The 23,590-nt window shown below is 40.8% G+C and overlaps 1 protein-coding gene across 1 annotated transcript; it reads left to right on the top strand.

The window, feature by feature from the left end:
* Positions 1-463: 463 nt before the first annotated feature.
* On the top strand, positions 464-16,906 carry yy1.S (YY1 transcription factor S homeolog). The gene is given in 5 exon segments (NM_001093935.1): positions 464-1,222; positions 8,748-8,910; positions 13,357-13,417; positions 13,594-13,752; positions 15,592-16,906. Coding segments are annotated over 5 exon segments (1,113 nt in total). The 5' UTR covers positions 464-675; the 3' UTR covers positions 15,775-16,906.
* Positions 16,907-23,590: the final 6,684 nt, after the last annotated feature.

Below are 23,590 nucleotides of genomic sequence, written 5' to 3'. Positions count from 1 at the left end.
GAAGAAGGAAAATAATACAAAAACTATATATAAAAAAAGACCAATTGAATAGTTGCTTAGAATTAGCCTTTCTATAATATACTATCATTTAGTTAAAGGTGAACCACCTCTTTAAGGCGTTGTTAAACTAGAACTCTCACACACAGTATCCTTGAACTTTTAGCTCAACCCTCATCCCAAATATCCTGTGTGAAGAAGGGTGCTATACTATTAATACTGACTGACCTTCTGCCCAGACCTAATTACTCAGGAACTAAAAGCCACACTGAATGTAACATCTGTTAAAACCTGATCCACTTACCATCGGCCCAAAACCACTGCAAGCCACGAACAAGGGTGAAATGACGCAAGCGCGTTAGCGATCAGCGTACAACGTCTCCGCGTCACTCGACGCAATGATAACCCCGCCCACTCCCCCTCTATGCCCCTAGCCAGGATGTCGCCAGCCGCCTCCTCCCAACCTGGCCGTTGAAATGCCAAGTCTCGCGAGATGATGCCGGAGCGGACGGCGGCGACGAGATTTGGTGGGACGAGTTGGTATTTGTGTTGAAGGAGGAAGGAAAAGAGAGTGTTATAAAAAAAAATATATATATCCGGGGCTGGGGGGAATTAATGTTTAGGTGCGGGTGGGGGGAGCAGCCGAGAAACTGAGGGGAAACTGAGCAGGGGATGAACATGGCATCGGGCGACACGCTCTACATTGCCTCTGATGGCTCCGAGATGCCCGCGGAGATCGTGGAGTTGCACGAGATTGAGGTGGAATGTATCCCTGTGGAAACTATTGAGACCACCGTGGTCGGGGACGACGAGGACGATGACGACGAATCAGGGCACCACCAGCAGCCTATGATCGCTCTGCAGCCCTTGGACTCCGACGACGGGGTCCATTCCCACCACCAAGAGGTGATCCTGGTTCAGACCCGGGAAGAGGTGGTCGGGGGGGATGACTCGGATCTCAGGGCCGACGATGGCTACGAGGACCAGATCCTTATCCCGGTACCTGCACCGGCTGGAGAGGACGAGTACATCGAGCAGACTCTGGTGACAGTGGCCGGCAAGAGCTCTGGGGGGCGCATGAAGAAAGGGGGAGGCGGGAGCGGCAAGAAGAGCAGCAAGAAAAGCTACTTGAGTGGGGCCGAGGCGAGCGGGAGGAAATGGGAGCAGAAACAAGTGCAGATCAAGACCCTGGAGGGGGAGTTCTCGGTCACTATGTGGGCTTCAGGTGAGTTCTTCGTTGTTCTTGCCCGGCTAGGCCTCAGGGCGTGTCCCCGCGCTTTCCGGCGCCCGTGCTGCCCGCAATTTAAAGCTCGGGAAGCGGCTCCCTGGCCGCGGTGTTTATTTTGTTTTGAAAGGAAGCCATGTTTTGAGATGTTGCTGGGCGCCGCCATGTTCACTGGCCAGTATGGCGGCCCGAAAAGATGGCGTGTGGGCCGGGGAAGATGGCGGCCAAGCGGGAGCGAGCGCGCTGCTGAAGGCTCGGGGACTAGGCCGCAATGGCGCACTTGATGGGCAGTGGGGGAGGGGCGGGCGCTCAGTGTTGCGGATTTTATCCCTCACGGGCTGCGGATTCTTGTTCGTCGCCGCTTGTTCTGTGTTAGAGCTTCTGTGGTGAATTGTCCTGCCCGCGCTTCCCCTTTAGCTTGACGTCCCGTTAGTCCGCTCCGTGTTCTGCACAATTCGGCTTTGTTTTCATACACTTGCGACAATGGCGTCAGTTAGTGTTTTTTGGGTCACACATGTTACTTGTCCTGCTCTAAAAGTCACTTAATTCTGACGAGGGGACCCCCTGTTTAAACTACAGCGATTAGCGCCTAAAATTCCAATTGTCATTCAAAATGCTAATTAATCTGTGTGCCTTTAAACATATATATTTACTGTACAAGACTATCAATGGTTGGTGCTTTAAAATACACACAAGCCATGAATATCTTGTAAATGATATCCTTATAAACGATGAGTTCTGATGTCATCAGATATAAACTGAGAGTAGTGATGTCATTTCTGTCAGATGACTCACTGGCACTTTTGTGTATTCTAATAAAGTACCCCCAGTTGCAAAATATGAGGATATTAGAAGGCCTTCGGCCTCGTGTTTTTATATGGTCATGAAACTCCTCGGTAACTTATAATATTCTTATATAATACACAAAAGCCATGAATATCCTGTAAATTATATCCTTATAAACGATGAGTTCTGATGTCATCAGATATAAACTGAGAGTAGTGATGTCATTTCTGTCACATGACTCACTGGCACTTTTGTGTATTCTAATAAAGTACCCCCAGTTGCAAAATATGAGGATATTAGAAGGCCTTCGGCCTCGTGTTTTTATATGGTCATGAAACTCCTCGGTAACTTATAATATTCTTATATAATACACAAAAGCCATGAATATCCTGTAAATTATATCCTTATAATACACAAAAGCCATGAATATCTTGTAAATTATATCCTTATAAACGGTGAGTAGTGATGTCATCAGTTATAAACGGTGAGTAGTGATGTAATTTCTGTCACATGACTCACTAAAATTTGTGTATTATAATTAATAAAGTACCCCCAGTTGTGAAATATGAGGATATTATAAGTTACCTCGGAGTTCCATGACCTGTATAAAAACACTCGGCCTTCGGCCTCGTGTTTTTATATGGTCATGAAACTCCTCGGTAACTTATAATATCCTTATATTTTACAAGAGGGGGTACTTTATTCACTATATAAACGGTGAGTTCTGATGTCATCAGTTATAAACGGTGAGTTCTGATGTCATTTCTGTCACATGACTCACTGAAACTTGTGTATTAGAATAAATAAAGTACCCCCAGTTGTATGAGGATATTAGAAGTCCCCTCAGAGTTCCATGACCTGTATAAAAACACTCGGTCTTCGGCCTCGTGTTTTTATATGGTCATGAAACTCCTCTGTAACTTATAATATCCTTATATTTTACAAGAGGGGCTACTTTATTCACTATATAAATACCAGTTCAAAAAATCTCTATTGTATTATACGACTGGCTCCTAATTGCTTAAATGAAGAGCCTAGCGTGGATGTTCTAGCTGTGATATTGTATGATTTATAGCAAATAATGAGCCACCCGCATGTAACAGATACTTTCATTTTGTAATTAACCTACAGTTCTCCAGCTAGTGCTTAAAGGGGAACTGTCACCAAAATTGTTTGGGGTGGAAGAAAATGATGGGACCCAGAGCTGCACAAAACTACAAGATACCGGTTCCCTGATAGATCAAAGAACAGCACTTTATAGTAAAATCCAGGTCCCACTGCGACGTATTTAGTAGAAACAGCCTGACAGAAAGCAGTTCCTGAGATAAGCAAATGCGCTCCATTTATATGAATCCGACCAGCCTACGTGTACACACAGCTGAGGTCAGCCCAAATAATGCTACAGGAGAAGGCAGCTCCGCTGTGTGTGTAAAGGCTGATTGGTTTTATCACCCCCCTCCCTCCCCGGCAGCCTAACAGAACAATGAGAAAATAACCAGATAACAGCGCCTGGTAGATATAAGAACAGCACTCAATAGTAAAATCCAGGTCCCACTGTGACACATTCAGTTACATTGAGTAGGAGAAACAACAGCCTGCCAGAAAGCAGTTCTAGAGAGAAGCAAATGTGCTCCATTTATATGAATCCGATCAGCCTGCATGTATCTGCTTCTCTCAACATGCAAAAAATATGCAGGTTGACAGCAGCTGAGCCTTCAGCCTTAAAGGGATACTGTCATGGGAAAAAATTTTTTTTTCAAAATGAATCAGGTAATAGTGCTGCTCCAGTAGAATTCTGGAAGCTGACTTGGGGCAGCTGGGAAATTGACAATATGTCTAGACCCATGTCAGATTTCAAAATTGAATATAAAATAATCAGTTTGCTCTTTTGAGAAATGGAATTCAGTGCAGAATTCTGCTGGAGCAGTACTATTAACTGATTAATTTTGAAAAAAAAAATTTTTTCCCATGACAGTATCCCTCTAAGGAGGCTGTACATAGGAAGTTTTGTGAAAGGACTGGTTTTATGATGACCTCATAAAAGTCTGCTTATCATTGTATTTATGATCATTCCAGCAACTAGGGATGCACCGAACCCAGGATTCAACCTTTTTTCAGCAGGATTCGGATTCAGCCGGATCCTTCTGCCCGGCTGAACCGAATCCTAATTTGTATATGCAAATTAGGGGCGGAGAGGGAAATTGTGTGACTTTTTGTCACAAAACAAGGAAGTAAAAAATGTTTTCCCCCTTCCTACCCCTAATTTGCATAAGCACATTGGGGTTCGGTATGCGGCCGAATCTTTCTCGAAGGATTCAGGGTTCGACCGAATCCAAAATAGTGCATTCGGTGCATCCCTACCAGCAACATCGCAGCATTAAACAGATGTTCACAGTGCAAAGTATGGTTGGAATAAATGTGAAGTAAGCTAAGGATACTTATATTTTTTAATTGGGATGTTTAACCTGCAGTTCTCCGGCAAGTGCTTAAAGGGGAACTGTCACCGAAATTGTTGTGTTGGGAGGGGCTGGAAGAAAATGATGGGACTCGGAGCTGCACAAAACTAGAGTCACTGAAACTTAGCAGAGCACAAGTCATGACTGGGGGCAGCTGGGAAATTGACAATATGTCTAGCCCCATGTCAGATTCCAAAATTAAATATAAAAAAATCTGTTTGCTCTTTTGAAAAATGGATTTCAGTGCAGAAGTCTGCTGGAGCAGCAGTATTAACGAATGCATTTTGAAAAAAAACACGTTTTCCCATGACAGTATCCCTTTAAGGAGGCTGTACATAGGAAGTCTTGACGTGTGAAAGGACCTATTTTAGGATTACCCGATAAGCTTATCGTTATATTTTCGATTGTTCCAGCAATACTCGGCCTGCCCTATGCTCCCTGTGTGTGCCATACTCTGCCTGCCCTATGCTCCCTCTGTGTGCCATACTCTGCCTGCCCTATGCTCCCTCTGTGTGACATACTCTGCCTGCCCTATGCTCCCTGTGTGTGCCATACTCTGCCTGCCCTATGCTCCCTCTGTGTGCCATACTCTGTCTGCCCTTTGCTCCCTATGTGTGCCATACTCTGTCTGCCCTGTGCTCCCTATGTGTGCCATACTCTGTCTGCCCTGTGCTCCCTATGTGTGCCATAGTCTGCCTGCCCTTTGCTTTCTGTGTGTGCCATACTCTGCCTGCCCTTTGCTCCCTGTGTGTGTCATACTCTACCTGCCCTATGCTCCCTGTGTATGTCATACTCTACCTGCCCTTTGCTCCCTGTGTGTGCCATACTCTGCCTGCCCTATTCTCCCTGTGTGCCATACTCTGCCTGCCCTATGCTCCCTGTGTTTGTGCTCCATACTCTGCCTGCCCTATGCTCCCTGTGTGTGTGCAATACTCTGCCTGCCCTATGCTTCCTGTGTGTGCGCGCCATACTCTGCCTGCCCTTTGCTCCCTGTTTGTGCCATACTCTGCCTGCCCTTTGCTCCCTGTGTGTGTCATACTCTACCTGCCCTATGCTCCCTGTGTATGTCATACTCTGCCTGCCCTTTGCTCTGCCTGCCCTATGCTCTCTGTGTGTGTGTGCGCCATACTCTGCTTCCTGTGTGCGCCATACTCTGCTTCCTGTGTGTGCCATACTCTGCTTCCTGTGTGTGCCATACTCTGCTTCCTGTGTGTGCCATACTCTGCTTCCTGTGTGTGCCTGCCCTATGCTCCCTGTGTGTGTCATACTCTGCCTGCCCTATGCTCCCTGTGTGTGTGCGCGCGCCATACTCTGCCTGCCCTATGCTTCCTGTGTGTGCCATACTCTGCCTGCCCTTTGCTCCCTGTGTGTGCCATGCTCTACCTGCTCTTTGCTCCCTGTGTGTGTCATACTCTACCTGCCCTATGCTCCCTGTGTGTGCGCGCGACATACTCTGCCTGCCCTATGCTCCCTGTGTGTGTGCGCCATACTCTGCCTGCCCTATGCTCCCCGTGTGTGCCATACTCTGCCTGCCCTACTCTGTACCCTGTGAGACATGAGCCTGGTAGGGTTGTTATATTGGTATATCATTTAGAAATTTTGTTAGATGCCCCTAAGGTGTTTAATCATGTGCGGGGGGAGGTGGCATATGGATTTAAGGGTATGTTTATGGTATATTTAAGGTTATAAGGTTTTTTTTTTTACATATGAGTGATATCCCAGGAATGGTGTGTTACAGTGGTATTACAAATTCTTGGGAGTACATGGGAGTTGTTTAAAGGGGGGGAGTAGTCAACACTGGCTTTCATTATCGGCCATTCACCACATAGACTAGAAAATGTTTGACCCTTGGTACCACAGAGGTTGAATGTCAATGGCTTAGCCAATAAGATCCTTCACAGGGTGGCAACAAAGTGTCCCTGTGTATGGGCAGCTTGTGTCAGTATTGTCTAATCTTTTTACAATGGGGACAAATGACAAATCAACATTGGGTGGTGTGAGCCATAGATTCAGCATCCTGTAATAGTCCGTTTGATGTGTTAACCAGCTGATCTGATTCATGCTTGTAAACTGTAAGGCCAATGACACGTGGTGATTTTTGTCTCCTACATTGAAATAAATTGCTACCACAGGAGGCAAATCTTCCTGAAAATGTCTTGCCACACACTAACCTTATTGCCACAAGTACATTACTGGTAGCGATATTATTGGGAAAATACTATTTTTTGGAAGGTGTGTCGCCTGCTGTAAGATTTTTATGAAACCGGAAACAAAGCTCCTGTCATTGCCTAGCTTTAAGGGAACAGTTACACCAAAAAATGAAAGTCTTTTAACGTAATGAAAATAATGTATTGTTGCACTGGTAAAACTGTTGTTTGTTCCAGAAACACTACTATAGTTTATATAAACAAGCTGCTGTGTAGCCATGGGGGCAGCCATTAAAGCACAGGATACACAGTAGTTAACAGATAAGTACTACTATAGTTTATATAAACAAGCTGCTGTGTAGCCATGGGGGCAGCCATTCAAGCACAGGACACACAGTAGATAACAGATACGTACTACTATAGTTTATATAAACGAGCTTATGTGTAAGCCATGGGGGGCAGCCATTCAAGCACAGACTACACAGTAGATAACAGATAAGTACTACTATAGTTTATATAAACAAGCTGCTGTGTAACCATGGGGGCAGCCATTCAAGCACAGGATACACCGTAGATAACAGATAAGTACTACTATAGTTTATATAAACAAGCTGCTGTGTAGCCATGGGGGCAGCCATTCAAGCACAGGATACACCGTAGATAACAGATAAGTACTACTATAGTTTATATAAACAAGCTGCTGTGTAGCCATGGGGGCAGCCATTCAAGCACAGGACACACAGTAGATAAGTACTACTATAGTTTATATAAACAAGCTGCTGTGTAGCCATGGGGGCAGCCATTCAAGCACAGGATACACCGTAGATAACAGATAAGTACTACTATAGTTTATATAAACAAGCTGCTGTGTAGCCATGGGGGCAGCCATTCAAGCACAGGACACACAGTAGATAAGTACTACTATAGTTTATATAAACAAGCTGCTGTGTAGCCATGGGGGCATCCATTCAAGCACAGGATACAGCAGATAACAAATAAGTACTACTATAGTTTATATAAACAAGCTGCTGTGTAGCCATGGGGGCAGCCATTCAAGCACAGGATACACAGTACATAACAGATAAGTTCTGAATAATTGTATTGTATATTACAAAGCTTATCTGTTATCTGCTGTGTATCTTGTGCCCTTTCTCCTTTTTCAGCTTTGAATGTCTGGCCCTTTACTGTTAGTGTTGTATAATGGAAATTCTCCTGCGGGAGAGTTATCATCCAGCATATTCAGCTTTATGTTGAGTACACACTATAAGTGCTTCTTTGCCCCTAACCTACGTCTTTGTTCTCCAGTCGTTGTTGCTCAGTGGTGCTTAGTGTTTTGCTAAAATCCTGTTTGCAACTGAATACCATTCTGCTAATACAAATGTGCCTCGTGGGAATATGCAGTGCTGTGTATCCGATATATATTCATTGAAATTAGATTGCGATCTAGTTTAGGAAGACAGAACTCCAGGAGTTTTCAACTGACTGTGTTCTCAGGTGAAATAAATTGGTGATAAGTGTCGTATCTGCCTTTTTATAGGAATAGAGGAAACAGGCATTCTTCCTCCCGATTACTGGCCTTCAGCTTGGCCTCCTAGGGCTTTGCAGCCATTGGTTTAATGTGAAGTAGCGACTGTTGGAGAGCGAGAATTTGACCATGGTTATTTTCTATCTGAGCAACAACAACAGTCGGCACCCCATGTGTCATATGGGTTTATGGGGTCTGTTATCCGGAAACCGATTATCCAGAAAGGCCATCTCCCATAAATCCCATTCTAAATAATCCAAATTTTTAAAAATGATTCCATTTTCTCTGTAATAATAAAACAGTACCTAGTACATGATCCAAACTAAGATATAATTAATGCTTATTGGAAGCAAAACCAGCCTACTGGGTATATCTGTTTCCTTTTTTTTTTTTTAGTCGAGTTAAGGTATGAAGGTTCAAATTATGGACAGATCTGTTATCCAGAAAACCATAGGTCCTAAGCCTTCTGGATAAAAGGTCCCATAGCTATACCACAAAATCAATGGTATGAAGCTGTGTAATAGGGATCTCAGATTGGAAGCTCACTTGGGCAGGGACTGATGTGAATGATGTATAATATCTGTAAAATATTTTTTTTGTTTGGTTTTCAGATGATAAGAAAGACATTGACCATGAGACAGTAGTTGAAGAACAGATTATTGGAGAGAATTCGCCACCTGATTATTCTGAATACATGACTGGAAAGAAGTTGCCACCAGGAGGAATACCAGGCATTGATTTATCAGATCCGAAGCAGCTGGCAGAGTTTGCAAGGTAATTGCTCTAATTCTCCCATGTTTTCATCAAATTATATCGACATTTTCTACATTTTGCCCAAAGTCTTGTACTATAAGATGTGACCCACATACAAACTGGAAAAAATTCTACATAATGATGCCTTTGTTCAAACTCAAGACCCCAGTTCATCACTTTCCTTTGATGCCTTTTAGGTAACATTTTCCTTTGCTGGTGTCTTTTCTATATTTGCCACATGATACTGCAGCTTTTTTTTTTTTTTTTATTACTATGCTGCAGTTCACCATTAAAGGAACAGTACCGTGAAAAAAATTGTGTTTTAAAGCAATACAAATATAATGCAGTGTTGCCCTGCACTGGTAAAACTAGTGTTTTTGCTTCAGAAACACTACTATAGTTTATATAAATAAGCTGCTCTGTAGCAATGGGGGCAGCCATTCAAAGGAGAAAAAGCTCAGGTTACACAGCAGATAGCAGATAAGAGCTGTAGAACATAATGGTGTTATCTGTTATCCACTATTTAACCTGTGCCATATAGCGTTTTTTTAATTTCCGCCATTCCTACACAGTAGCTTGTTTATATGAACTAGGGATGCGCCGAATCCACTATTTTGGATTCGGCCGAATCCTTCGCAAAAGATTTAGCTGTATACCAAACCAAATCCCAATTTGCATATGCAAATTGCCGATGGGAAGGGTGAAACATCATTTTTTACTTGTTTTGTAACAAAAAGTCACCTTATTTTCCCTCCCCATCCCTAATTTGCATATGAAAATTCGCATTCGGTTCAGCCGGGCAGAATGATTCAGCCAAATCTCGCTGAAAAAGGCTGAATCCCGAACCAAATCCTGTATTCAAGGGGCATCCCTAATATGAACTATAATAGTGTTTCTGAAGCAAACACATCCGTTTTACCAGTGCAGAGCGACAGTACATGATATTTTCATTACTTTAAAACTCTTTTATTTGTTGGTGTTGCTGTTCCTTCAGCAGAGTTGTTTTTGTTAAGTGCATGACTAGGGAAACTGAATGCACTAACCATGTTAATGGAAAAACAAACAAGCAAGACACTGGTGTGGAAGATACAAAGCAAGCGTTGGAGCTATGGCTGAAAAGCAACACATCTGCAATTAAGTTGAAAAAGAAATGTTGATACATTTGACGAAGAAAATCCAGGATTCGGTTCGGGATTCGGCCTTTTTAAGCAGGATTCGGCTTCGACCGAATCCTTCTGCCTGGCCGAATCGAATCTTAATTTGCATATGTAAATTAGGGTCAGGGAGGGAAATCGCATGTTTTTTTTCTTCCATAAAACAAGGAAGTAAAAAATGTTTTCTTCAATTCGGTATTCGGCCGATTCTTTCACAAAGGATTTGGGGGTTCGGCCGAATCCAAAAAAGTGGATTCGGTGCATCCCTAGTAGGAAAGTGGAACTAAGAGGGGCCCTGTATGATAATTCCCCTTCTATAATTAATACACCTTTCACTTTGCTCCATTTCTATGCAGTTAAATATAATCTTTGGGTGGCCATTTGTTCACCTGCCTCCTGTCAGACCTCTTAACATGGGACCAGTCTAGCTTTAATTCCCTGTTAAGATGTTTTTTTATAGCAAATTCTTGGTTGGTTTTAAGGCACATTTATCAAACTTTGAACAAGAGACACAACTCCACCCCTCTATTTAGCTGTATAGGATTTTTAGTTCTCATTTGTCAAACTTTTTTTTTTTATGCTGATCATTTCTGAATGGTGGTAATATTAACTGCTATATACATTACTTAATTTAAAACACATCAGTTAATAGTGCTGCTCCAGCAGAATTCTGCTCTGAAATCCATTTTTCAAAAGAGCAAACAGATTTTTTTATATTCAATTTTGAAATCTGACATGGGGCTAGACATTTTGTCAATTTCCCAGCTGCCCCAAGTCATGTGACTTGTGCTCTGATAAACTTCAATCACTCTTTACTGCTGTACTGCAAGTAGGAGTGATATCACCCCCCCCCCCCCCCAGCAGCCTAACAGAACAATTGGAAGGTACCCGTTCCCTAACACAACATGCTGCCTGGTAGATCTTAGAACAACACTCAATAGTAAAATCCAAGTCCCACGGAGATACATTCTGTTACATTATTAGGAGAAATAACAGCCTGCCAGAAAGTAATTCCATCCTAAAGTGCAGGCATAAGTCACATGACTGGGGCAGCTGGGAAACTGACAATATGTCTAGCCCCATGTCCGATTTCAAAATTGAATATAAAAAAAATCTGTTTGCTCTTTTGAGAATTGGATTTCAGTGCAGAAGTCTGCTGGAGTAGCACTATTAACTGATTCATTTTGAAAAATCATGTTTTTCCATGACAGTATCCCTTTAAGTAAAGCTTATCTACTCGTACAAAACATCTCTCTGAAGATTTTCCTGCTGGAGACTTTGAGATTGGGGTGAAACTGGTTTGAAGGGAAAGGGTATACGTGCTGTTTAGGGCGATGGTAGCTTCTATTTTACTAGTATTTTGTACAAAATTAACGTACAGTGTCTGCGTGTGCATTGTGTATTGACGGTTAAAGGAACAGTAATATCAAAAAACGAAAGTTTTTTTAAAGTAATAAAAATATAATGCACTGTTGCCCTGCACTGTTAAAACTAATGTTTGCTTCAGAAACACTACTTTGGTTTATATAAATAAGCTGCTGTGTAGCAATGGGGGCAGCCATTCGAAGGAGAAAAGTCTCAGGTTACACAGCAGATAAGCTCTGTAGAACATAATGATAGCTGTTATCCACTATTTAACCTGTGCCATATAGCCTTTTTTCAATTTCCACCATTGCTACACCGCAAACCAACTGCTGCATGAAAACAGAATGAAGAGAAACAGATGCTGAGAGAGGGATAGTGAACATAAACTTGATTATTTCAGAAACAATGCAGAATATTTGATTGTATTTAGAAAGTTATTTCAGTATGCTAAAGCTTGTATTAAATTTTCATTTTTGTGATAGTTCCTCTTTAAGCATTAATGAAACCCAATAGGATGGTTTTGCCTCCAGTGAGGATTAAAGGAAAACTATACCCCCCAAACAATGTAGGTCTCTAGTAAAAGATACTGAGTAAAACAGCTCATGTGTAAAACCCTGCTTCATGTAAATGAACCATCATAATAATAATATACTTTTTTAGTAGTATGTGCCATTGGGTAATCATAAATAGAAAATTGCCATTTTAAAAAATAATGGCCGCCCCCTGAGATCGTAAGATTCACTGTGCATACATACAAACCATACATGTAAGGTCACATGAGCCAATTAACAGACAGAGTTGTGTCTTTAGCTTCCTCACTTCTTCCTGTTACAGTTAGTGTTGTAGTATTTCTGGTCAGGTGATCTCTGAGGCAGCACAGATAGAGTCACGAAATGGTGGTTCAAGGCAAGAGATGTAAAAGGGCAATATTTATGTAAATATATATTCCAGTTTGGTAAGATTCTTTAATATGTCATTCAATTTGATATCTGTTGCTTAAGTATTCATTTTGGGGGTATAGTTTTCCTTTAAAGTGGTTGTTCAACTTTAAATACATTTTTAGTATGATGCATAAAGATATTTTGAGACACTTTGTAATTGGTTTTCATTTTTTGGTTGTTTTTAAACTATTTTGGTTTTAATTCAGCAACTCTCCAGTTTGCAGTTTCAGTAATCTGATTGCATGCATTTGATTTGCATTAGACATTGGAATATGAACAGGAATGGGCCTGAATAGAAAGATGAGTAATACAATGTAGCAATAACAATACATGTGTAGCCTTACAAAGCATTTGTTTTTTAGATCGGGTCAGTGACTTCTGCTTTATTTTTTTCAGTAACCCTGTATTTTCTAATGTTTAAAAAGGCCTTCAAACCTTTCTTAAAACTGAACTAAAGGACAAGGAAAGGCAAAGAAAAATAAAATCCCATTTTTACTTTCTTTAATGAAAAAGAAACCTATCTCCAATATACTTTAATTAAAAAATGTGTACCATTTTTATAAGAAACCTGACTATGCAGTGAAATTCTCCCTTCATTTACTGCTGTAGATAGGAATTGTCAGATGGTCCCTAACTGCTGAGCAGGGAAACAATCATACTTATGAACAGCAGGGGGAGCCCCCGCCTTACTTCCCAGCCATGCAGAGTTCAAGCAGCTTTGTTTATGACGATCCCTAAGCAGCCCAGACCACACTGAGCATGTGCACAGTCTTAGTCTTGCAAAGATGTATAACAAAGTTACAAGATGGTGACCCCCTGTGGCCAACTTTTAAAGCATAAATCATTTGTTTGATTAGGCTTGTGGTGCAGTAAGTTCATGCTTATGTTTAGTATACAAAATACAGCATTTCTAGCCTTATTCTATTTTAGACTTTCCTTGTCCTTTAAATCGAATGCATCCCAAAAACATCCGCAAAATTTGAACATGTATTTTGTTTTTATTTAAGAATGAAGCCTAGAAAAATCAAAGAAGATGACGCTCCAAGAACTATTGCCTGTCCTCACAAGGTATGGACATTCTGCATGGGCAAAAGAAGTTTTCACTTGCCATCATGAAAACATTTAATATATTTATAATACACAAGCCATAAATAACTTAATATATATCCTTAAAATTGAATTTTGTGATTATCATATATTTTTTTCTATATATTATTATATTAATAACTGGAATTTCTCTACAGGGGTGTACAAAGATGTTCAGGGATAACTCTGCAATGAGAAAACATTTACACACACATGGTCCACGAGTACACGTCTGTGCAGAATGCGGCAAAGCCTTTGTTGAAAGTTCCAAACTTAAGAGACATCAGTTGGTCCACACTGGCGAGAAGCCCTTTCAGGTATTAAGATCGTATTATACTTCTGTGATGTGCCGTTTACATGTTGGCTAATGAGGCAGTTGTGCAGTCATTTACTTTTTATTCTGCACTTGACAGTCTGCTTGATCTGTTATCTTGGTGCAACCTTAAAGGGATTCTGTCATGATTTTTATGATGTATTTTTTATTTCTAAATTACACTGCAAATGATTCACTCTACAATTTAAAATGTAATTCCTGAGCCAGCAAGTGTTGCAGTGGGACCTGGATTTTACTATTGAGTGCTGTTCTAAGTTCTACCTGGCATCTGTTATCTTGTGTTAGGGAGCTGCTATCTGGTTACCTTCTAATTGATCTGTTAGGCTGCTGGGGTTGAAAAGGAGCAGGGTGATATCACTCAAACTTGCAGTACAGCAGTAAGGAATGATTGAAGTTTATCACATGACTGTGGGCAGCTAGCAAACTGACAGCATGTCTAGCCCTATGTCAGATTTCGAAATTAAATATAAAAATATAATGTGCTCTTTTGATGGATTTCAGTGCAGAATTCTGCTGGAGCAGCACTATTGAGAAAAAATAAATTTCAATGACAGGATCTCTTTATGGTGGCTATAGATGGCCCATGAAAGCTGCAGACATAGCATTTAATTGGGCTGTGTATAGGGCCCTCCAGTTGCCCTCACAAATGACATCTGGCAGGTTAGAAAATATAATCAATGATGACCGTATTGCATGTTTGTGGTCCTTTAAAACAGCTATCCCTAGAACCCAATTATGATCCAGCCTTTGGCAAAGGAGCCAGCTAAATAGGTCCTACAGATTTGGCTCTACTTGGACCTTATAGAATCCGGATTCTTTTTAAAATATAAAGGAAACGAGTGATTTCTGATTGGCATAATACTTATTGTGGTATTAGGGACTTGTTGAACAAATGCTAACAAAAGTTGGCCATCGACTTAAAGGACAAGGAAAGTTAAACTAAAGAAGTAGCTAGAAATGTTGTAGCTTATGTTTTGGGCTTCTGTACCAGCCAAAGCCATTTAGCAGTCTTCTTTTCTGCTGATTCACTGCACATGCTCTGTGCTGCTGTCACTTACTGAGCTTAGGGAGCCACTCACAATATACAGTACACATAGAATAGAAATGTCACAATATAAGGCTGATTAGTAATTAATACAGATAATTACTACATGGCAACACAGAAACCAGTGCAATTAGCATCAGAATTTAATAATCGGCAAACCTGTAGCATCAGCTTATATTGCAGACCAACCTCATTTTCTGCTGGATAATTAGTGACGACCCCTAAGCTTCGCTTCTCAACAGCTGCTCAGAGCCCACTGAACATGTGACACTTTCCAAGATGGTGACCCCCTGTGACAAGTTTGAAGTCCTGGATCATTGCTGCTATTGACAAGCTGAAACTTTAGCCTCGTGCAATTAGTTCACTTTATAAAATGTCTTTTTTTTAGGTCTATTCATTTTTAAGGTTTAGTTCTCCTTTAAACTTTTGCAAGCAGACAGGCAACTGCAGCCCTAGCATCAAAATGACGTAGTTACATGAGCCCTACTGAATGTTACACCTTTCTTCATTAGCAAACTCTAGCTGTATGGCTTAATGTGTACACAAATATATTTACATTGTTACTGCTTACATCTTTCATGTAAATCCAGCTGAACCCCTGCTCACCATGGATTCCATTCGAACAATTCAGCAAAGCTCCCACTGATGTGTATCAATAACCTGTGTGTGCTATTGCTCATTTCTTCAACCAGGGGCAGCACTTGTGTATACATTGCTATACCAAGACTTTGTAAGATTGCAGACACAGCTTTTAATTTTGCTCTGGTTTCCTTACAGTGCACGTTCGAAGGCTGCGGCAAGCGATTCTCATTGGACTTCAATTTGCGTACTCATGTGCGGATTCACACCGGTGATAGGCCCTATGTGTGCCCTTTCGATGGCTGTAATAAAAAATTTGCTCAGTCGACCAATCTGAAATCCCACATTTTAACACACGCTAAAGCCAAAAATAACCAGTGAAACTCTACAGATGGAAAGACATTTGACCCTCTGCAGCATCCGTAACTGGTGTATGCTAAACAATACGCCTCCTTTGTATATGGTTTCCGGGAATACATGAATTTTAAACGAATCCTGCTCAGCCGAGAGACAGTTTTGATAATGTACTGTAGAAAACTTATTAAAAGGAAGCCTCTTTCTGATTCAATGCTTACGATGATCTGTTGCCCTGATATCCTGTTTTCATGAGTGTTTTTGTAAAGTGCCCCCCCTGCCTCTTCACTCCCCCCTTTCCAAGCAGGAGAACAATGTCGCCAAGATGCATTGAATTTCTACCGACATATTCAATTTGGACTTTCCACACTTAGAAATGGACACTCACCAGTTGTTCAAATTTTTTATTTTTTTTTTTATTTGTAATTTCAAGTGTGCATATTGTACACTTTTTGGGTATATACTTCTGCTACGTGATTTCTTCTGGAGGTTGATAACTTTGCTTGCAGTAGATTTTCTTTAAAAGAATGGACAGTTACTGTACTACATGCATACTTCAAAAGTATTTTCCTGTAAAAAAAGAGAAAAAAAAACCAAGAAAAAAAACTTTATAGGTTCTGTTTGCTCTCTTTATTTTGGTTGTATTTTTAGATGTTGACACATTTTGTATAATTGTATCGTATATAGCTGTATTGGAATCCTGTAGCACCAACTATTAGATGTGATTTAAGATAGTGTTCATTAAATCCATTTTAGTCACTTATGTTGGGGAAGGAGGACTTGCCAGACACTGATGTATATTGTATTTTTTATTTGCCTGTTCGGTTACAGAACTTGGTGCTCGGTGTAGAATGTATTTGTACAGACACTGACCTTTTTATTCTCTGCATTACGTTTAATGGGGCAATAAAAGCAGGGTCTAAAGTAAGAGGATCAATAATCTGAACTGAACGCAGATGAACCACCTCTTTCCCTAAGCCAATCAATTGATTTATTTAATATCATTATGATTGTATCAAAGTACTGTTTCTGCCCACTTCCGAGGGGGTTTCATTCTGCCTTGATGGTAGCAGTGCTTATGCAGTTAGGCCCTATATTTTTAAATCAGTTGTCAAAATCTATTTTGTACTAAGCAAACATAATATATAAAGCAAATATTTAAAATTACTTTGTGATCAGCATACTGACGCTAATTTATTCCCTTGAGTGTAATATTAGAATGAAATGCCAGCACAGAGCACCCTGCCATGCAGCTCTGATTCACCAGCCATTCATGATTGGCCCATATTTGGCCAATCGTCTGCTGGAAAATGGCCTGGTGTTTGTGCATGGCAGCTACTATATGCTGATGAGAGAAGATAGAAGTACTCAGCCCTATCCCAGCATGGTTTAGGTAGAAACCACATAAAGTTTCTGACGCCTAAGGACGGTCCTCTTCCCTTCTGCACTCTTGCTATATTTTCTACATTTTGGAAAAAAAACCTTTATCCAGCATGAAAATTTTTGTCTGGATATATACAGTACACATACATATAGCTAGTTATTGAATGATGTTGGTCAAGAAAGTTTCCTACCTGTGTTCCAAAACAGTGGGCGTAATTTTTGTATTTTAATACTGTAAATACATTTATTTCCCAAAAATAATAGCGGTTTCAGTTTTGTTTTGTCAACGTACTCCTAGGTAATGTACTCCTAATGGATTGCTTGTGGATGAATAATGGTATATTTGTGTGTATGCCAACAGCAGAGTGATACCAAGCATTGTGTATTTAAAGGGATACTGTCATAGGAAAAAAAAAATTTTCCAAAATGAATCAGTTAATAGTGCTGCTCCAGCAGAATTCTGCACTGAAATCCATTTCTCAAAAGAGCAAACAGATTTTTTTATATTCAATTTTGAAATCTGACATGGGGCTAGACATTTTGTCGATTTCCCAGCTGCCCCTGGTCATGTGACTTGTGCCTGCACTTTAGGAGAGAAATGCTTTCTGGCAGGCTGCTGTTTTTCCTTCTCAATGTAACTGAATGTGTCTCAGTGGGACATGGGTATTTACTATTGAGTGTTGTTCTTAGATCTACCAGGCAGCTGTTATCTTGTGTTAGGGAGCTGTTATCTGGTTACCTTCCCATTGTTCTTTTGTTTGGCTGCTGGGGGAAAAAGGGAGGGGGGTGATATCACTCTAACTTGAAGTACAGCAGTAAAGAGTGATTGAAGTTTATCAGAGCACAAGTCACATGACTTGGGGCAGCTGGGAAATTGACAATATGTCTAGCCCCATGTCAGATTTCAAAATTGAATATAAAAAAAATCTGTTTGCTCTTTTGAGAAATGGATTTCAGTGCAGAATTCTGCTGGAGCAGCACTATTAACTGATTCTTTTTGAAAAAATATTTTTTTCCCATGACAGTATCCCTTTAAACAAAAGTTTGCTGCTGAAAATAACTTTCTTTCTTCCAGGAGTGAAACCGTATCAACTAATGTCTGACTGTCCCATCAGCTATTGCTGTCTTTTGCAGATAAACTTCAGTAATGGGGTAAGACACAGACTAAAGTATAGTACATTGTACCTGATGAATGGAACTATCTGCTGAATAGAATTGATAGGGTGGGTTGCTCACAAATTAGCCTGTTTCTATTTGCTGTGTAATTCCACTGAATTAATAGGTTTGGGCAGCAGAATTAACAAATGCAAAACTCCTTGAGCTTCCCTGAGAGATTAATGCAACAAAGTTGAGGTACATTGCAAGTAAAAAATCAATAAAACACTCATACTCGATTAAAGGATAGTGTTGCTACACCCATACGTTTTGCTGTAGAATTATGCTCAATGTAGGGGAATCTTGTTTGGAGGATTTCTCTATACAAATTATCAGAAAACCTAAGATATTGTCCCTGTAATGGATACTGTTCACAACTGTCCAAGCCACCCGAATCTGACCATTCAAGGCAAAAACTGACACTTATATCAAAACTGAGGGTGGGGTAAACAAGGCAAATTGTAAGAGCCAATTGTACATTCACCTCTTAAATATTTTGTTGCGCAGGTACAGAAGCAATATAAAAAATATACCGCTACTTAAATTTTCCAGTTGGTCATCAGTTTGTATATTCATATTACCCGTGAGCCACATTCAAATGTAAAAAGAGTTGGGGAGCAACAATAGCATGAAAAAAGTTACTGTGGTGCCAAATAAGGGTTGTGATTGGCTATTTGGTAGCCCATTTGTGGACTGGCAGCCTACAAAAAAGCTCTACTTGGCACTATACTTAGATTTTAGGCAATTAAAACTTGCTTTTAAGCCTGGAATTCAAAAATAAGCACCTGCTTTGAGACCACTGGGAGCAACATCCAAGGGGCTACTGTTTGGGGACCACTGCTTTAGATCAAGACCAATTCTAAAGATTTAATAACCTACATCCAGTATTGACTTATTATTACAGTTTATTTATAAAGCAGCAAGTTTGTTTCACAGCACTGTACAAAACATGATAGAGAACAATGAAAATCAATTTTGTGTCAAGATCAGACAGACCAAAGGAAATAGAGGCACCTGCCCATAACAGCTTACAATCTAGAGGTTTCATATTGCTTAAAATGAGGAGAATGGACACTATTATGAAAAAATATTCCCCTGGGGAAAGGGCATGCAGAAATACTTACTAGCCAGGCTGCCAAAAGCACTACCACAAATTGCCTCTATATAAAAAAAAAAATTCTACATTGAATAATTCTTAGTTTTCAGAGCATAAAAAAATTCTACATTTATTAAAGTTCGATGGTCTAAAAGCTCTCGAGGTGCTGTATAAGTCAGCGGGGAAGGTCCCAGTGTCTGCGCTGATGTCCCTACCGATATCCGATGATCTTGGGGTTTCGGCGCAAAAAAAATCGTAGTTTTTGTGGGAAAACTCAGAACAATTACGGGTTTTTGGGGTGAAGCTCTGAAGTTTTCGGAGTTTTGTCAACCCTATTTTTTCGGGCTCTCTTCATAAATAAGGTCCATTCGGGAATTCGGAGTTGGATATTAGAAATAAATTCTATAAATTCAGACCTTGATTAATATCCCTCATAATATTCATGCTTTCAGGGTATATTATTTCACACTACAGATATTCATGAATCAAATGGATCCTACTAGATCGATGCAAAACAAAAAAAAACTATTGATTACTCTTTAAAAATGTTCTGGGTCTTTCTACACAATGTGGTCTATAGCCATCTTCTTCTCTTCGGGTCTTCCGGCGCTTTGGCAATTTCCGTGACTTTCGTAGCATGCGCAGTTGTTAAAAAAAACGGCAGATTGTTGCAACTGAGCAAGCACCGATACGTCGCTTACTTCTTGAAGATTATCGAAAAGACGAAAATGGCCCCCGTGAACTCCGATGCGCTGAATTTGCAACTAGGGGTAAAGGTAAGTAAAGAGTTAGGGGCATTTACCGAGGGTAACACTTAGACCCCCTCCCTGCTCCCCCCAGCCTAAGTGTTACCCTCTGTAAATGCCTCTTACTCTTTACTTATCCCTCATGGCAAATTCAGTGCATCAGAGTTCACGGGTGCCATCTTTTTCTCTTCGGTAACTTTTATATGAAGTAAACTCTGTATCGGCACATGTGCAGTTAGAACACCAAACCCTTTATCTTAAAATCCCCTACCCTATATAGACCCCCCCCCCCAGCCTAGGTGTTACCCTTGGTAAATGCCCCTAACTCTTACCCCTCATTGCAAATTCAGCACGTCGGAGTTCACGGGCACCATCTTCTTCTCTTCGGTAACCTTCATGAAGTAAGCTCTGTATCGGCGCATGTGCAGTTAGAACACCAAACCCTTTATATTAAAAGCCCCTACTCCCCTACCCTACATAGACCCCCCTCCCTGTTTCCCCCCCCCCAGCCTATGTAGGGTAACACCTAGGCTGGGGGGGAGCAGGTAGAGGGTCTATGTAGGGTAGGGGATTTTAATATGAAGGGTTTGGTGTTCTAACTGCACATGCGCCGATTCAGAGCTTACTTCATGAAGGTTACCGAAGAGAAGAAGATGGCGCCCGTGAACTCCGATGACTGATCTAAATCTAATAAGACTAACTTGCATGAAAGTCTGTAGTGTGAGAAGTCAAAAGCTGACCACACATTCACCAACCATCATGTAATAAAGTTGCCCAGATTACACACCTATTGTACAATTGTAATGTTCTCATTGTAGGCAAAAACCTCATTAAAGGGGCAGTAGATCCTCTTTATTAACATTTATTGCCTTGAATAGTGCTGTCAACAGTCCACTATAACAGTCCTGTATATTGAGCTGCTCCTTGCAGTACAGCAGTAGAGTGACTGAAGTTTATCACAGGACTGGGGGCAACTGGGAAACTGACAATATGTCTAGCCCCATGTCAGATTTTTAAAATTTGTTTAGTACAAAACCCCTAAATATTTGCTGATTAAAACAATAGGCAAAAATGTTGAAAAAAGGGGGGATAGCTAGTGGCCAGTAATATCAGTGGAGTATGTCATTTATGTGTATGAACTATGAATACTGTGATTGTATTTGGGACAACATTGCATAGACTATAGTATCTTCTGAGCTAGTAAGTCGTGTATTTAGTCAAGACACACACTGAGCACTTCCAAGCGTTTGAGGAGATAGCGCTGGAGCTTTCTGCATTGCCCCTGTCCTTTCAGTGCAGTTGGTACAGGTACAGTATAGGTACATTATGTAACAGACACATTTAAGATTGTGAAGCCAATAATCTGCTCGGTGTAGACAGGAGTACTGTAATAAATGAATTAAAACAAAGGACTGTGCTTGGTATGGGGAACCATAAATCACCTATATCATTTTATTTGCTCTTCAAAGACCAGTAACAGCAGAAAATGTAAATGACGTCTGCGTATTCATTCTGTAACATTTCTTCAAAGCGCATTTTAATGTATAATACTTTCATCTTGTAGGGTTTTCCAACCCAGGCTGTGAATAGTGATGGGCGAATAAATTCGGCAGGCGTGAATTTGCGGCGAATTTCTGCGTTTCGCCGGCAAATAAATTAGCAAAACCGCAGTGAAACATTTTGGACGCTCGTCAGAAAAGTCGCTCGCGTCAAAACCGTCGCGCGTCAACATTATTCGGACACCCATTGACTTTAATGCCAGCATCATAATTGACGCGGGCGTCAAAAGTTGAGTTTTATGAATTTTTCGCCGTTTCGCGAATTTCTCAGGAAATTTGTGAATTTTTCAGCGAATCAAAACAGGAAAAATTCGCCCATCACTGGCTGTGAATGGATGCATCTGTGTTCCGCTAAACATTGACTGTATTACATTGACAATTGATAAACACTGTCTACAGACACTGCAGCTGAGAGCAGCACACAATGTAAATAAATAACACTTTTGCGTCACACACAAGCAATTCTTTCATATGCCATTTCCATTGTGCGCTGTTACTGGCCAATTAAGAGAAGCAGCCTTATTTGAATGGTAATGACTGTTTATATTTGGTATAGGTGTGGGACCTGTTATCCAGAATGCCCGGGACCTGGGGGTTTCCAGATAGGTGGTCTTTCCTTAATTTGGATTTCCACACCTAGGGGCAAATTTACTTAGGGTCGAATATCGAGGGTTAATTAACCCTCGATATTCGACTGCCGAATTGAAATCCTTCGGATATCGAAGTTGAAGGATTTACCGCAATTCGTTCGATCGAACGATCCTTCGATTCGAAGGATTTTAATCCATCGATCGAATAGTTTTTCTTCGAGCTAAAAAAAGATAGCAAACCCTATGGGGACCTTCCCCATAGGCTAACATTGACTTCGGTAGCTTTTAGGTGGCGAACTAGGGGGTCGAAGTTTTTTTTTTTTAAAGAGACAGTACTTCGACTATCGAATGGTCGATGAGTCGAACGATTTTTAGTTCGAATCGAAGGTCGAAGTAGCCAAAAAAAAACATTCGAAATTCAAAGTTTTTTTCCCTCTATTCCTTCACTTGAGGTAAGTAAACGGGCCCCCTAAAGTCTACTAAAAAAATAATTTAAACATGTATTAAACCCAATAGCATTGTTCTGTCTCCATCTTTGGGGCAGATTTACTGGCGAAAATTCTCCAGCGTCCACTTCGCCAGGCGAATATTCGCTCAGACTACGCTAATTCCCTAAAATGAGGAGTTTCGTCGTGGGCGCCAAACGCTGGCAAATTTTCGCTAGCGTGATTTCGGCAATGCGAGCATTTGATAGTGAAGATGCGCTAGCGTTTATTTCTGCCTCGTGAAACTTCCTAGGGATCTTGCGCTCAGGTCAATTAGCATAGGGCGGGAAATTTAAAGTTGTATGGACGTCTTTATGTTAAATGTTGGTGCCCTTTTTAGAACAAGTCCAGGGAACCTTAATAAAGACAATAGAGTTGTTATAATGCCCTACACATGAGCCCATTGTATTGTTAATGTTCCATATGTTAGAGAATGTATGGGGGAAGCCAGTTACCAAAAAATATTTAAAGGACTTTTGCAGCCTGGAATAAGGAAAAGACGCCAGCGTTTTTTGATGCTTTTTCCACTCACAGAATATAATGTAACAGAAGAATAAGGAAGATCTATGCACTCCTGTGCTCTTCGCCTGGTCTGAGGTGGCGAAGGCAAGTTTGGTGAAAGAGATAACGTTCAGTAAAATCCGCACTTTAGTGAATTTGCGGAGTAACGTCCATTCGCTAGAGCGAATTGTCGCCTGGCGAGAAAGTGTGAATAACTGCTAGCGCCTGTCTCTTTTGCTAGCGAATTGTCGCCTGCGCCCGTTCGTAAATTGCCGATGTCCGAATGGACGTTACAAACAGGGAATATTAATAATGAAGATAGAGTTGT

The sequence above is a fragment of the Xenopus laevis genome, chromosome 8S, assembly GCF_017654675.1.
Source record: "Xenopus laevis strain J_2021 chromosome 8S, Xenopus_laevis_v10.1, whole genome shotgun sequence".
NCBI lineage: Eukaryota > Metazoa > Chordata > Amphibia > Anura > Pipidae > Xenopus > Xenopus laevis.
The sequence above is the reverse complement of the archived record's forward strand: the minus strand, read 5'-3'. Positions and strand labels throughout refer to the sequence as shown.